Source organism: Oncorhynchus mykiss, chromosome 13 (genome assembly GCF_013265735.2).
Source record: "Oncorhynchus mykiss isolate Arlee chromosome 13, USDA_OmykA_1.1, whole genome shotgun sequence".
In the NCBI taxonomy this organism is placed as follows: Eukaryota; Metazoa; Chordata; class Actinopteri; order Salmoniformes; family Salmonidae; genus Oncorhynchus; species Oncorhynchus mykiss.
The window spans coordinates 57,613,208-57,628,624 of NC_048577.1; the positions used below are offsets into that span (position 1 = coordinate 57,613,208).

The 15,417-nt window shown below is 39.7% G+C and overlaps 1 protein-coding gene across 1 annotated transcript; it reads left to right on the forward strand.

Moving 5' to 3' along the window:
• The first annotated feature begins 753 nt into the window (after positions 1 to 753).
• Positions 754 to 12,198, forward strand: LOC110486909 (sterile alpha motif domain-containing protein 9-like). The gene is made up of 3 exons (XM_021558772.2): positions 754 to 892; positions 2,125 to 2,162; positions 2,734 to 12,198. Exons 2-3 carry the CDS (start codon positions 2,159 to 2,161, stop codon positions 7,380 to 7,382), a joined length of 4,653 nt encoding a protein of 1,550 aa, XP_021414447.2. The 5' UTR covers positions 754 to 892; positions 2,125 to 2,158; the 3' UTR covers positions 7,383 to 12,198.
• The last annotated feature ends 3,219 nt before the right edge of the window (positions 12,199 to 15,417 follow it).

A 15,417-nucleotide genomic window follows, 5' to 3' on the forward strand; every position in this document is an offset into this window, starting at 1 on the left:
CCCTCTAGTCTTGTTTATATTGTGGGAGGCAACCTGTCTGCCTAGGGAGACGAGGTGAGCTCTATTGACTAATCAATGGAATAGCCCCAAAAGTGCAGACCCCACATACCCAAGATTTTAAATACTATTTGAACCCAGGTCTGGATGGTACCCGAGTAATTGTTTATCATTGTAATGTGTTAGTAAGCCATCTATAGCTGCGACCTGAAGACGAGCTCCACAAACTAATGCCTATCTCAGCAGGCTAACACAATGTTGTGGTGTGCAGGAGACCTGGGCTTCAACCCATCCTCTTAGTAACACCAGTAACCATCTGGTTACTCCCACAAGATTTTTATACTAAAATAACCTTTTGTACTTTAATGAAACGGGACTTCTTTTGAATAGCCCTCATAGGCCTAATGCAATTGAAGAATGACCCAGTTGTTTCTTTAAGTTTCTATTTCCTGACGTTTCTTTCCTGAAGTTTCGATTCCTTGACGTTTCTTTCCTGAAGCTTCGATTTCCTGTTCAGCACAACCCCCATAGTTTCAGTGTTGCAACATTTAGCTGTTGCAACATAATTAACTCATTAAGTACCATATCTGATTGGAGAGAAATACTTTATGACAATATGTATCAAACCGTTAAATATGTGTATGCACCAAGGATAAGATAGTTACGTTCATTATTATTCAATACGTTGTCAGCCCCATAATATCACACTTACTCTTTAAAAGTTCAAAAGGATGGACTTTATTCAAATGCGCGGGGGCATTAGGACAGAGTGCATGTCTATGTGGACTGCCCTGGCAGAAGACACACCCTGTTGCTATGCCCGGAAAATAAAAGCAACCCCACTGTCAAGTAGTCACTTCATATGGTGAATACAACTTCAGCCGTCAGTTTCAAGGTGAGCAGAAGGAAATGTACTTAAACATTGTGGAACATTTGTATTTTGTAAGAAGCTAATTGAATGCCATAATAATCATAAAGGCTTTTAAAAGTGCAATGTGTTTAGGTTTAGTTGTGGATTCAAAAGAGTATAATTACTAAGGGCATAAGATTATCACAATCTACGACGTTACCATTAAACATTGCCATTTCATCTCTAGAATCTCTGTATAAAACCAATACATTTTTAATGACTCACTATTTAACTTTATTCAGCTATTAAGAATGATATCTGCCTGAACTTTTAGTGAACATTTTGTTACGATTGCACAGAATTTAAGGTATTTATATATAAAATATAGAAACAAGAACTGGAATTGAATTGTTTATGTTTTGGAATCTGGACTCGTTAACTGAATCGTTAACTGTCGTTCCTTAATGTTTTGTTATGCGAATGATAAAAGGTGTGTAGAGAAGAGTCATTGAACTCCTGCAGGAATTATAGAGTGAGAAACACATGCAATTACATGTGTTTCAAACTTTTAAATTAAGTTCATATACTTCCAACTAATGAAAGTTAAACATAGAAAATGTAATTTTAAAGAGGAAGTTCTGAGGTTCCTGGTTGAAGTGATTGTCAAAGCTGACAAACCTGTCTTTGAACAACAATTCTGCGCTGAATATCAAGTTCATGTATGAGGGTAGATAAGCACCCACCTGAATCCCCGTTTACACCTTATGCTAACATGTGGTTGTTGTGTTCCTATCAAGGTGACCCAATCACTTTCTGATCAAGGTTTCTTGTTTCTACACATGGTATTATATATGTTTATTAGCCATCCACCTTGTTTACAGTGTGCCTTTATTTCTTGATCCCTCCCTATATGCAAATCATTTAAAATAAATTTGTCAAAATAATGATTATTTTATGTTAATACAAATAATGATGCCTTAGGTCAAAGATGCCACCTGTCAATGATTTTAGACAGGGGTATCATGATGATTTAAATGGTTTGATCATCCAGTAAGATATGAAGAGCTGATCACAAACAGTTATTTTAATCATCTACACCTGTCTAAAAATCTAAATGTGGACAAGATCAGGACACACAATGCATGTTAGCACCAGGTATAAACAGGGCTTGAATGATTTCATTGTAAATAATTTTCCAAGTGCAAAATTATTGAGATCAACAATTCATTTTTCACTTTTGACTCAATTACCCTTCCTTTTATTTTCCTCTCTCAAAGATGCCAAAATGAACTGACATGCAGTGTCTATAAGATGGGTAAGTCAGATACATCAAACTGTCAAATACTTTTATACTGTGTGTAGTTTTACAAAACATTGAATGAATATCTATCAGTGAAATTTGGATTCTGTTTCTGATCAATTCTATACATCAAGTAGAGATGGCCTAGATATGTTTAGCTCCAAGTTTCATCCATTTTAAATGATTGGCCAAAGTTTTATAATGACCTGGAATAAGAAAATAAAAAATGTAATGTGTCACAGTTCTTAAGCCTAGTCATGAAATGTAATCAGAGAGGAATGGCTATTATCCATCATCTGATGAATGTTTAAATGTAAATATATAAACCGGCTATGTTGTTCATTCATGAATTGAGATGGCTTTTGCGTCCCTCTCTTTGCAACCATGAAAAACACTTTAAAATTACAAATAGTTACACATTCAATAGATCATTATTAATTATTTTCTGACTATTATTTGTATTAATTTCATTTTAATTCACTACCTTAACTGACTAAAATGAAAATAGAATTCACCCCAACCCTGATGCAAATATTGATATAACATGAACATTAAGTCTTATATGGGTGAGTATTATTTTTTACAGAGTGGAACGAATTGCCATGTGGCGAATGGACAGAATCCCATGTGAGCTCCTGGTTAAAATCCATTGGAGTGAAAGAGAAGTACATTCTGAAACTGTACGAAGAGGAGGTTACAGGACCTGCACTAATTGAGTTACAGGAAAAGTATCTACGCGATACAATTGAAATGAAAGGCGGCCAAATCCAACTAATGCTGCACAAACGAGATGAACTTTTGAAGCCAGTACCACAAAAAACAAAAGCCGTCAGTAGCACACAGAGAGATACCAGCCATGTTGAATCTAGTGCTGTGTTCACACAAGAATCTAAAGACAAAGTTTCAAGATCCAGTGAAAAAAGTGAAAGTAGACCCGTTTCCATACCAAATGAATGTGAACCAAAATCGGGCGGGGCATCTTTGCCGCTTTGTGACTTTCGAAAATTTGATGACATTGAAAAAGAATTCAGATATGTAAAAAATACAGTACTTCCACCAGAGACCGGAATTGAAGACATTATTGTTCCATGCCATGAATACAAGTCACTGGAAAATGCCCACAAATTGGAACCACAAAAACTCAAGGTCAAAGTTGCAAGTGAGGTGCTCAGATTTGCATGTGCATGCATGAATATGCGGTCCAATGGCACAATACACTTTGGGGTTATGGATAAAGTTAAAGGAATCTACAAACATGGTGAAATCATAGGAATACCAGTTGAAAACCAAGATTTATTTGTGGATGCATTGGATTACATTGAAAAGAGCTTCAGAGGATCAACGCATCAGTGTGATGCCAGGAAATGCATAAGGAACCCAAAGTTCATTGAGGTAATTGACAAGGAGGCCAGTGAAACAACCTGGATCATTGAATATGATGTTGTCCCCAAGGCAAAAATGGTAAAAGACAAACTGTACAGTGTCACTATTCCAAAGTTCAGCGAAAAATCCAACAAAGTAATCTATGAGGAGAAAGCCACCTACCACAGAGTAGGGGCTAACACACCCCGCATATCAGAGGATGGCCTAATTCATTTCATTCAAGACCTGAGGGACAAAGATCAACAGAGAGAAGAGGCTGAACTCTCAGACAACCAAACAGCTTCTGACTGTAGAGAGGATCAGAAGAGAAAACTCTCCATCCTCCTCACATGTGGAAAAAAGTACATGGATGACTCACTGTTCTACATCATCGTGACAAACAAACTTAAACAAGAACATCTTGAGAACATCAACTTCTTGACTCACATGAATATATTTTGTGTGTTTGACTTTGACCCAGATTCTAAGACATCGGGTCTATGTGAGAAATATAAAGAGCACCATGCCACAAACCTTCATTTCCTGCATGACTATGCTAATGATAGTGGGGTGAAGACCACTGACTTCATAAACCGTTTGAAGCTCTTTGATAAACCAAGCTGGATTTTCTGCAATGGGCGAAGCGATTACCTTGGAGATGAGAAACCTTGTGATGAAAAAACCTGGATGAAAACCAAAAAAAAGCTACTGAAAAGGGCAGTGTCCGTCATCTGCAATGACATCCTTCCTAAAGGGTCATTTGTGGTGGTTTTCTTGCTCATGTCTCAGGTCGAACAGCCAATTGTTGATACATTCCATGAATTCTATGCAGAAATGAATGGTCATGAGGATTTGGCTATCATTTCAGAGTCCAAAGAGAACTACAAAAAGTGGTCAAGCCTTGCCCAGGTATCTTGTAGCATGGCTGCACTCAAAGAGATCAGTATTGTTGAAATGCCACTGAGTCATGTTGATGCCACTATTCAAACTATTCAGCCTACAGTTAGTCGACCCACAAGGCGCTTACCAGTCTTCAACAAAGGCTTGTGCTTCTTAAAGCCAGTTGAAGAGGATGAGATTAATTCTTTGGACATAGTCAGTGTTGACCAGTGTGATAACACAAAGGTGGAGATAATGGACCGAGACAAAATCAACACCATTGAAAAGTATTTCTATCAAGGTGGGAAGATAGACTGGATGAATTTGTGGCTTGCAGACAAAAATCTATGTGGGGAGGTCATCAAGCGAGACGCATACAAAGAAACAAATGAAATTCTGGAGAACATTGTACAGGGTAGTCGAGTCAAAAGACCCATCGAGACTGTGAATATATGTCACCATCCTGGCAGTGGTGGGAGTACAGTTGCACGACAGATCCTCTGGAGTTGGAGGACAAAATTGCGATGTGCAGTTGTTAAACAATCAAAAGAATTCACAACTGTGTGTGAACATGCAGTGCGTCTACGGGAATATGAAGAAAAGGACAAAAACAGCTGTCTACCGGTACTGTTGCTGTTGGAAGATTGCAATGGAGATTATCTGGATGACCTTAGGCGGGAAATAGGCAACGCTATTGCAACAAAAAAAATAAGTTCCTCTGTCCTATGTTTTATCCTGCTCATCTGCAAAATGTCTCATGATCCAGAGAGAATGTGCCGAGCATTGCCGTCTCAGACCGTCGCTGTGACACACAAACTGACAGATGGAGAGAAGACTCTCTTCTCAAGGAAACTGGAGAAACTAAAGCTGGACTTTAAACCCGACTTCATTCTCACATTTGTACTGATGAGTGAGGGCTTTAAACCAAGCTACATTGAGGGATTTGTGAAAAATCTGCTGGACAAAATTGATCATTCATCTCTTATCACTCGGCTTATGAGATTTGTAGCATTGTTGAACTGTTACATTCATGACTCCTACATATCTGTGTCACACTGTGAGGCTTCCCTTGGCATAGATATGCAAATGGATAAAATCCGTTACCATGCATTTCTGGACTGTCTCAGCGAACAAGCTAGACTTGTTTTCATACACCTTTCACCTTTCAAAGGAGAAAGTCCATTACACATCTCGTCCATACGGATAATTCATCCACTGGTGGCAAAGGAAATTCTGAAGCAACTCTCTACAACCTTGCCTCAAAGCATGATCGCAATGGATCTACTACAGGACAAAGTACTAATGAACCATAGGTTTGGCAAGGATGAATTTTGGAAGTTCATCCAAGTTCTCTTCATCAGACGTAACAAAAAAAGCAGAGGAGATCCTAAAGACAGTTCATTCTCTCCTCTGATTGAACATGTCAGCACTGAAACAGGGGGCATTCAAACAGCTGTTGATCTTTTGAAAGCAGCTTACACATCTTTAGGAAAAGATCCATTTGTTGCCCAGCAGCTTGCACGTCTGCTTTACACAAACACAAGATTTGAGGAAGCCCTACGTTGGGCTAAAGAGGCAAAAGAAATCCTGCCATATGATACATTTGTCCTTGACACATTAGGACAGGTGTACAAGCGGTGGTTTTATCACATGCATGACACCCTTGACAAGCAAGAATTAGTGCCTGAAAAGGTTACTGACATCATTGACACTGCTCTGAAAGGAATTTCTGCATTCCGTGCCTCAGAAAAAACACCCTTAAAAAAGACAGTCAGTCTGAACAGCTCCTACTATGGGGAGGTGGATGTTGGATGTAGACTGCTTCAACTCATATCATCAGTTGATGTTTTTTCAACCAAAGGTGGAAATTCTGAGTTGATGAAATATTTGCTGACTGACTACATACCACAGGCAGTTACAAATCCTTGGCGGAATTTCCACAGCCAGTTGAAAGGAATGCAAAAGAGTATTTACCATGCTCTTGAGTGCATTTCTGAAGACCTCAGTTACTTTCAGACAGACATTAGTGACGAGGAAGAGGAACTTGACACAAGAGAGCCTGAACAAGTACACAATCCAAGGAAATGGCTAACAAGGACGAGTGCTGTGTATGCTGGCTTTTTTTGTAATGTTTCTGATCTAGGCAACCCAATGCCTGACAACATTGATGCTGAAATAGCCACTAATCCTGAAATAGCCAACCCATTCCAAAGACAAATGAAAATTTACAAGCTAGGAGGAGGAAACGTCACGTCCATCCTGTCATTACTCTATGATCAGAAGACAGAGAGATCTGCTAAAAAGCTGGAGGCAATAATTGGCATGTATCCAGAAAACCTCAAAAGGAATGACCTTGACCAGACAGAACTTGTCAATTTCATATTTTGTCAGATAGCTCTTGCTTGTGCTTTACCTGGCTCATCAAAGTTACTTTTACCTCAACAACTCCAAGATCTCAGCATGAGATTTAACACAGAGGGAAAAAACATGTCAACAGCTAGTGCTCTCTTTCTTCTCTTACTTCTGCTCTGGCCAGAGGAGCCAAGCAGAGAGAACACTAATCCAGCTCATAGCCAAGTCCTAATGTCAGCAATTGATGCCCTTCAGAGACTTTATGAGCTCAAAATTCAACATGTTCCTCCAAGGAAGAGTAGAATAGCGACCCACTTCTTTCTTGGAAAGGCAAGGGGTCTATACAAGATTGTCCACAAGGGTCTGATTGAAAAGCACATAAAAGGAAATCTCAGTGAAAGAAGAATGAAGTGGCTCGGAGGTGAGGTGTGGACAACCCCCGAGGTTGTACGATTGCTGAAACGTGTTGAAGGATGGACAGAAAATGGACACCTGTTTGTTCAGGGTACAACCAAAGGGAGCAAGATCAGGGTCATTCCACGGTATTCAGCCTCTCTACCAAATGCAAACGAAAATGTCACTTTCTACCTAGGCTTTTCTTTTGACGGGGTGCTTGCTTTTGACATTCAAGTTTTGGACTAATCTAACAGGTCTAAGGATTAATGCTACAAACCACAAGCATTAATGCAAAATAAGCTCCCAATGTGATCGCCTACTACATTATCTAAGAGCTGTTACGAGATATTGCCAGTCAACAGATGACACTGCTGTTTAATCTGAGTTTGGTATTCTATTGTAGCAGTGAGCCAAGTGAGGAACTGTTTCCTACGCACTGCATGGAGTTGTATGCATGCAATCCTGATGATGCTGAAGTAAAGACACTTATATGAACCATACCTTGCTCTTGTATTGTATAATAAGTACATAAAACATGATGTCAAAAGTCAGAACCAAAAAGATATGTCCTCAACGGAGAAAAGCATTCTATGAAGGGCCTTGCCCACAAACTAGCCAACAAGAAGAAACAAATGGCTTACCTGGCAATTCCTGTATCAGAGCCCAAGGACATGAAGAGCGATATATGATAACTGGACATTCTTATCGAGCACAATGGTAAAACTACCTGTCTGGAAAAAAAGGAAGAAAGGGTCTGCATAACAACTCTGCTAACAGTGATGGGAAAGGAATGCCACCTGTTACAGCGGCATCTGAATATGCCTGAAGCAGAGAACGGACTTGTAAAAAATGATTGAGGCGCTACAAAAACAATTTGAACCATCCAGAAACATAATCTACGAGAGGTACGTGTACAATGCTTGTCAACAAAGTCAATGTGAAACAGTAAAGCAGTACATTGCAAATCGTAGGGAGCTAGCAGACACGTGGTTGTTGGCGCATTACGAAGGGATCTAATCCATGACAGGCTTGTCATTGTCACTAAGAATCTTGGTGTACAAGCATGCATACTCAGAGAACCAAAGCTCACACTGAACAAAGCCATTGACATGTCGTTCAAGTGAACAAGCACCAATGCAAATCAAGAAAATGGGAGGAGGTAAACCAAAGACTGTAAAATAAATTATACTGTACCTCCCAGGAGCGATGTTCAGAATCAAAAGGCCAAACTTATAAAAATAGACAGACAAAAGACTCACCCAGTCATTACTGTAGTTCAGTACATGCCAAAGCCAAATGCCCAGCATTCTGTGTCACCTGTAAAGCATGCTGCAAACAAAACCATTTTGCCAGAGTTTGTAAACAAGCAAACCTCAACTCAATCTAGTAGAGGAATACAATGGGTCAGATGACCAAACAACAGAAGTGAATGCAGCAGCCTTGCCTATGCAGCAGCTACCAAGACGGATACATATTCCACTGGAAGAAAATATTACAAAGGCCAAACATTTAATGACAAAATCATCACAAAAGAGCTAACAATGTGGATCAGCAACATGGTCGTCATTGAAAAGCCAGACAAACTTCAACCTTACTGAGATTGCACTACCAGATGCCCACCATAGAAGAGATTATACCAGAGATATCCAAAGTATTCTCAGTACTCAACACCAAAGATATCCATTGGCAAGTCAAACTTGATGAAGCGGGCAGCTATCTAACAACTTTTTGGACACCGATAAGCAGGTATAGATGGCTGTGAATGCATTTTGGAATCAAGCCAGCAGCTGGAGAATACCAGCGCAGGCAGCGTGAAGCACTACAGGGACTAAAAGGATTGAGTGTCATCGTAGAGGATATTCTACCCTATGGATGTGGCGGCACAAATGAGAAGAAGTGAGAACAAGCGACTGCAGATCCCAACAGAAACCACACAGCTCTCCTGCAGAGAGCCAGAGATATCCATCTGAAGTTGAACACAAACTCAGGATAAAGCTACCTAGTGTGCTGTAGCATGGGTCATCTTCTCACCACAGAGGGCCTCCTATAACTCCAGCACCTACAAAGAAGTACCTGGATGTGGGTTTGTTCTTCAGCTTTTGTTTGTGAACTATCTTCAAAATTCATGCCCCACCTATCTGATGTGTGGGAGTCGCTTAGACCACTGATTGACAAGGACATTGAATGGACATGGCTACCACAGCATGGCGCAGCAGTTGGGACTATTAAACAGTTAAAGTCACACTGCAGTGTGATGCCAGTGAGACAGGCCTTGAGAAAGGAAAACCTGAATGCATTTGCCTCGAGAACATTGATATGCACAGATTGAGAAAGACTGTCTCGCCAATGTTTTTGCATGTGACAAGTTTGATCAGTATCTGCTTGGCAGATAGTTCGTCACAAAGTGACTACACAAGCCGCTCATGACAGTCTTCAAGAAATTCCTACTCACAGCACCCAAGCGACTGCAGAAAATGTTGCTTAGGTTACAAAGATACCAGCTCCATGTGCAACACAAACAAGGCAAAGAACTACAAACTGACTTCCTGTCCAGAACTGCTCAATCAACCCCAGAGCACAGTCAAACACAAACACCAGCCAGTCTACGCTTTGGCCCTGGCCACAACTGACCTGGAACAGGTGGATCACACAGTGATGTGAACATCTTAACTAAGACACGAGTCATGCTCAAATCAACAAAGGCTGGTCCGGAAGTTCAGAACCAAATAGGCTGTGAGTCACACTGAGAGATTTCTGGACACACAAAGAGGAGCGTATGTTTCTTTTGCTTCGGGAACAACAGTTGTTGACCTGGTATGTAAACAAATCATCTGTGTCAAGAAACCATCAGTCTCATGACACCAGAATGGCAGGTGTCAATGGGAGTTTCCTGATATCAGTGTACACCTATATCACGAAACGCCATGAATTGCGGTCTGCAATTACACCATATTCTGTTTTCTGGCCATGGATTACGGAGGATGTAAAGCTCTTCATCAGCAAATGTGTCACCTGCAACTCCATTCAGAAGAGACAGCAAATGTGTCATCTGCAACTCCATTCAGAAGAGACAGCAAATGTGTCACCTGCAACTCCATTCAGAAGAGACAGCAAATGTGTCACCTGCAACTCCATTCAGAAGAGACAGCAAATGTGTCACCTGCAACTCCATTCAGAAGAGACAGCAAATGTGTCACCTGCAACTCCATTCAGAAGAGACAGCAAATGTGTCACCTGCAACTCCATTCAGAAGAGACAGCAAATGTGTCACCTGCAACTCCATTCAGAAGAGACAGCAAATGTGTCACCTGCAACTCCATTCAGAAGAGACAGCAAATGTGTCACCTGCAACTCCATTCAGAAGAGACAGCAAATGTGTCACCTGCAACTCCATTCAGAAGTGACAGCAAATGTGTCACCTGCAACTCCATTCAGAAGTGACAGCAAATGTGTCACCTGCAACTCCATTCAGAAGTGACAGCAAATGTGTCACCTGCAACTCCATTCAGAAGTGACAGCAAATGTGTCACCTGCAACTCCATTCAGAAGAGACAGCAAATGTATCACCTGCAACTCCATTCAGAAGAGACAGCAAATGTGTCACCTGCAACTCCATTCAGAAGTGACAGCAAATGGAGACATTCATCCCCAACAAATCCCTCCCCTCCCATGGTACAAGGTCTGAATGGACTCACTTTCAGCAAAACCAACTACCTCATCATCGTGGATTATTATTCTGACTATTGGGAGCTGGACGAACTGACTGACTCCCTCAGCCACCGTCATTGAATGCTGCAAAGGGCAGTTAAGCAAACATGGCGTTGCCCACAATGTTGTCTCTGGTAATGCCCCCCTTTTTCTTGGAATGGATTTCCCTAAATGTGTTAATGAGTAGGTCTTTAGACACGTGATATTGCGTGACCTTGCCACGAGATGTTGCCAGTCAGTAAGTGGCGCGGCTCTTACGTGTATCTGAGTTATGTATTCTGTTGTACCAATGAGCCAAGTGAGGCACTGTTTATTATGCACTGAAATGGTGTTGTAGTTAAGACACTATATGAACAATACCTTACTCTTGTATTGTATAATCAGTACATTAAACAAGAGCTAGTAAATGTTTTGAAACAGTGATATTTTGAGATGACTAAGAAGTCATTTGTAAAAACAGAGGGTTTTAAATAAGTCCCTGTTTGAATAAAGTGCAAATATATAATGAATACTGTTGTTGTATGTATAGTAATTCTTTACTGTCCATATATTACAAGCAGTTTTGTTTTTGTAATGTAAATGTGTGTGTAGGTTCATGTATGTATTCAATGCACAGTACCTTGATTTGTTATCATTGAACCTTATCATCAATTAAAGGAACATAATGTTTAAAAGTAGCCTTTCCATGTCGCTTAGCTAGCTTTTTATATACAGTACACTAAAACCTCATGTACAGTATCATGACGTAGCCCTTTCTGGGTGTAGATCATGACGAGCTGATTATGACAAAATGGAATGAACTTTGAACTCTTATTCACTAAAGAAGAAGTTGTACATCCTAGAAGTCAAGTTATCAGCTGCAGCTGTAAACGTTCGTGTCCTAGGAAAGGAGACAATCTCTTCAGAACAACAGGGTAATACAACATATCTGCTCTACCACACGACGACAGGGTTACTACGACCAGAAATATTCTTCAAAGGACAAGGGCGATCTCTACTGGGAAAACCAGCCTTCCATCTTCGACCCATCTATCGAAGCGCAGCTCAGTGTAAATATTTCGTCTAACATTTTCCTTTTCCGAAAGGGCGGTTATTAGGATGCATAAGATTCTGTATTTACGATAGCACAGATTCACAAGGTGCAATAGAGACCCAGTCATTTTGTTCCCCAGTCTTCCCGCTCTTTCATTCCAACCCTAACACCCTTTCTTTGTGTAACCAGCCGTCATATCGGTTTCTTCCGCTAGGGACGTTTTCTTTTATGACATGATTAGTAATCAATGTATAATCCATCCTGTGTATATGTAATTCTGTGTGATTATTTTGGTATTAAGTAAATAAATAATTAAGCCAATTTTTTGTATTGCTGATTCAACTTGACGATAACCAAGAATTTGACGATGTTCAGATGAGACTGAATAAGGTGACGATTAATAATTGACTGCTATTGATATAAAAGATCATCAGATCTTTAAGAGTGTTTTGGGGAGATAGTAGCTCTATATAAACTAATTATTCTGTGTTCCCCCGACTTCCTAGTTAATTAAATTGACATGATTAGTTTAATCAGGTAATAATAATTACAGAGAATTGATTTGATAAAATAGCATTTAATTCCATAGCCAGAGACACGACAACAGATATCTACTAAGTGTGCATGGAGTACTGTTGACTACTCCATGTGAAAAATGAACAGTTTGTGAACACTCAGATGTAACACCTTATCTTGGAACCAACGTTTACTATGGGTACTTAATAACTAATGTGTGTGTGGTGGACACATCTTAATTTATCCTAATATTGTCAACCATATTATTTCCTATATTGCACTGTGAAAGTGTGAAATGTATACTGTATATTGTCTGTACAACACACCTTACTGTATCGTCCAGAAGAACATGGCTAAACACGATCATAACACTTGACATGGTTTATTACATGATGTATTTATGATTTACTTATCTAATCAATTCATATTGTTTTATTATTATTAAAAAGCTGAATCTCCAGTTCATACAGAATAGGCTATTATCTAAAACAGGAATGAGTCATCTTCTCAGTTGTACAGGTCACACCCTTCATTATTAGAGCGGTCATCACACATTTTACCATTCAACATGAAGTACACCACAGACTCTGGACTGGGAAAGGTTCAGGATCCAGTTACTATCAACTGTTGTAAGAAAGATATTGATACAGAAAGAATAGTCCTACACATATCGTCTTTGAATATAGAATAGTCTAAGGCAGGGGTCTTCAACCTTTTCTCGGCCAGGGACCCCCACCCAGGCAAACGGACAACCCAGGGACCCCCATCATATGTGAACAAAAAAACATTTTGATGTTTTCAGATGAATGTAAGCATTTCACTGTAAGGTCTACAGTGACCTTTAGTTTGTGTGGTTGTGTGTGAGTCAGTTTGTGCGAGCGCATGTTAGCATCTCCCTTGATATCATGTGAAATGTGGAGATTTGAAACATTTGTTTCGAAAACTCAGGTGTCCTGCTTTATTCGGCGCATTTGACAAATTCAATTTGATTTGATAATGGGAATGAGAAGTAGCCTAATCAACATTTTAAAGTATATAGATTCAGTGGATGGTTTTTCATTATTTTGACATCCCCACGTTATAATTGTAAGAGGAAGTGTAAACTCTAACATAGCCTATTAGCAAGAAAAATGACTCCAAACACATTTTCACTAATAGCAGCTTTTTAGCTGGTTAAACAACGGTTTACCACATGTATGTAATTTAAAATGTGTTTATTCTGTTGTTGCTAGCGATATCCATAAAAACATTGAAATAAATTAAAAAATATATATTTTTGCCAGACCCCAGGATGAATACCCCTGGTCTAAAGAATCAAGCCTTAAATATTATAATAAATCATATTAACATGTAAGGGTGAGTTCTGTTGCTATGACTTTGCAATGGCTGTGGAAAAACTGGCTAAAATGATATACATCAAGGCTCAGATATTGCATGAATATTGTCTTCCACTCACACCTTAAAGGCCCAGTGCAGCCAAAACTGTGATTTTTGTCTTTTATATATATTCCCACACTATGAGGTTGGAATAATATTGTGAAACTGTGAAAACTATGATAATGTCCTTTTAGTGTAAGAGCTGTTTTAAAAGAACGCCTGAAATTTCAGCCTGTTTTGGTGGGATGGAGTTTTGGTCTGACTGGTGACATCACCAGGTGGTAATTTAATTAGTTTTTCTACTAGCAGAGCAGGAGGAAAGTAAAAGGGTGTAATGTCCACACCTATAGAAGAGAGCTTCAGTAGCGGCCTCCAGGAGACAGGATAGAGGGCCTCATGCCCATGGTTGGTGGCGAGAGTGGGCTAAGTTGTTCCAAAGTTTTAGTTGAGCCACCCTTTTTTTCTGGGAAACCATGTGCATATATCTCGTCATAATTTCACGGAGTCTGTGAAGGAAGATACCACATGGAAAAAGTGGTAAGCAAGTTAGGTCCAAAAACAGATTTTCAAAAAGTCGAATTAATTTAATGTGTTAGAGGCTTCATGACGCTTGTATCTAATTCAAAGTATATCGTTTTAAGACAGTTTTATACATCAGTTTATACATCTTTAAGCATCAATCTGAGGTCGTAAACCTAACATGAAAGTGCATCCTTGTAACTGTGTGGGCTATTATAGTCAAAATGGTTGCTTTGGAGTAAATTGTGCCATTTGGCCAGGGGCAAGTTGAGCCAATGCCTCAACATAACCCATACAAATGATGAAACATGTTGTTAGTAATATGAATAGTATTTTTGTCATTTGTTATACATATGAACTCAAGATGCAAGTGCATTTTTCAAAGGTGGTGATAATATTTCATACAGTACAGCATTTTGTAGATGTATACCGTCTTACCCCAAGGCGGCTCAATGCTCAATTTATCCATACCCCAGGTAACTTGTGCAAAGAGACCACTTTTTTTGACAAGCTATATTTTCTAAACTGTAATGTTTACATGAATTCTGATTATGTCCAGGGATACACAACATCCTGAAAGACATCAAAACTATAAAACAAATCAAAATATATTCTATATTTGAGATTCTGCAAAGTAGCCACCCGTTGCCTTGATGACAGCTTTGCACACTCTTGGGATTCTCTCAACCAGCTTCATGAGGAATGCTTTTCCAACAGTCTTGAAGGAGTTCCCACATATGCTGAGCAATTGTTGGCTGGTTTTCCTTCACTCTGCGGTCCTAAACCATCTCAATTGGGTTGAGGTCAGGTAGTTGTGCAGGCCAGGTCATCTGATGCAGCAAACCATCACTCTCCTTCTTGGTCAAATAGCCCTTACACAGCCTGGAGGTGTGTTTTGGGTCATTGTCCTGTTGAAAAACAAATGATAGTCCTACTAAGCGCAAACCAGATGGATGGCGTATCGCTGCACAATGATGTGGTGATCATGCTGGTTAAGTGTGCCTTTAATTCTAAATAAATCACAGACAGTGTCACCAGCAAAGCACCATCACACCCCCTCTTCCATGCTTCATGGTGGGAACCACACATGCTGAGATCATCTGTTCACCTACTCTGCGTCTCACAAAG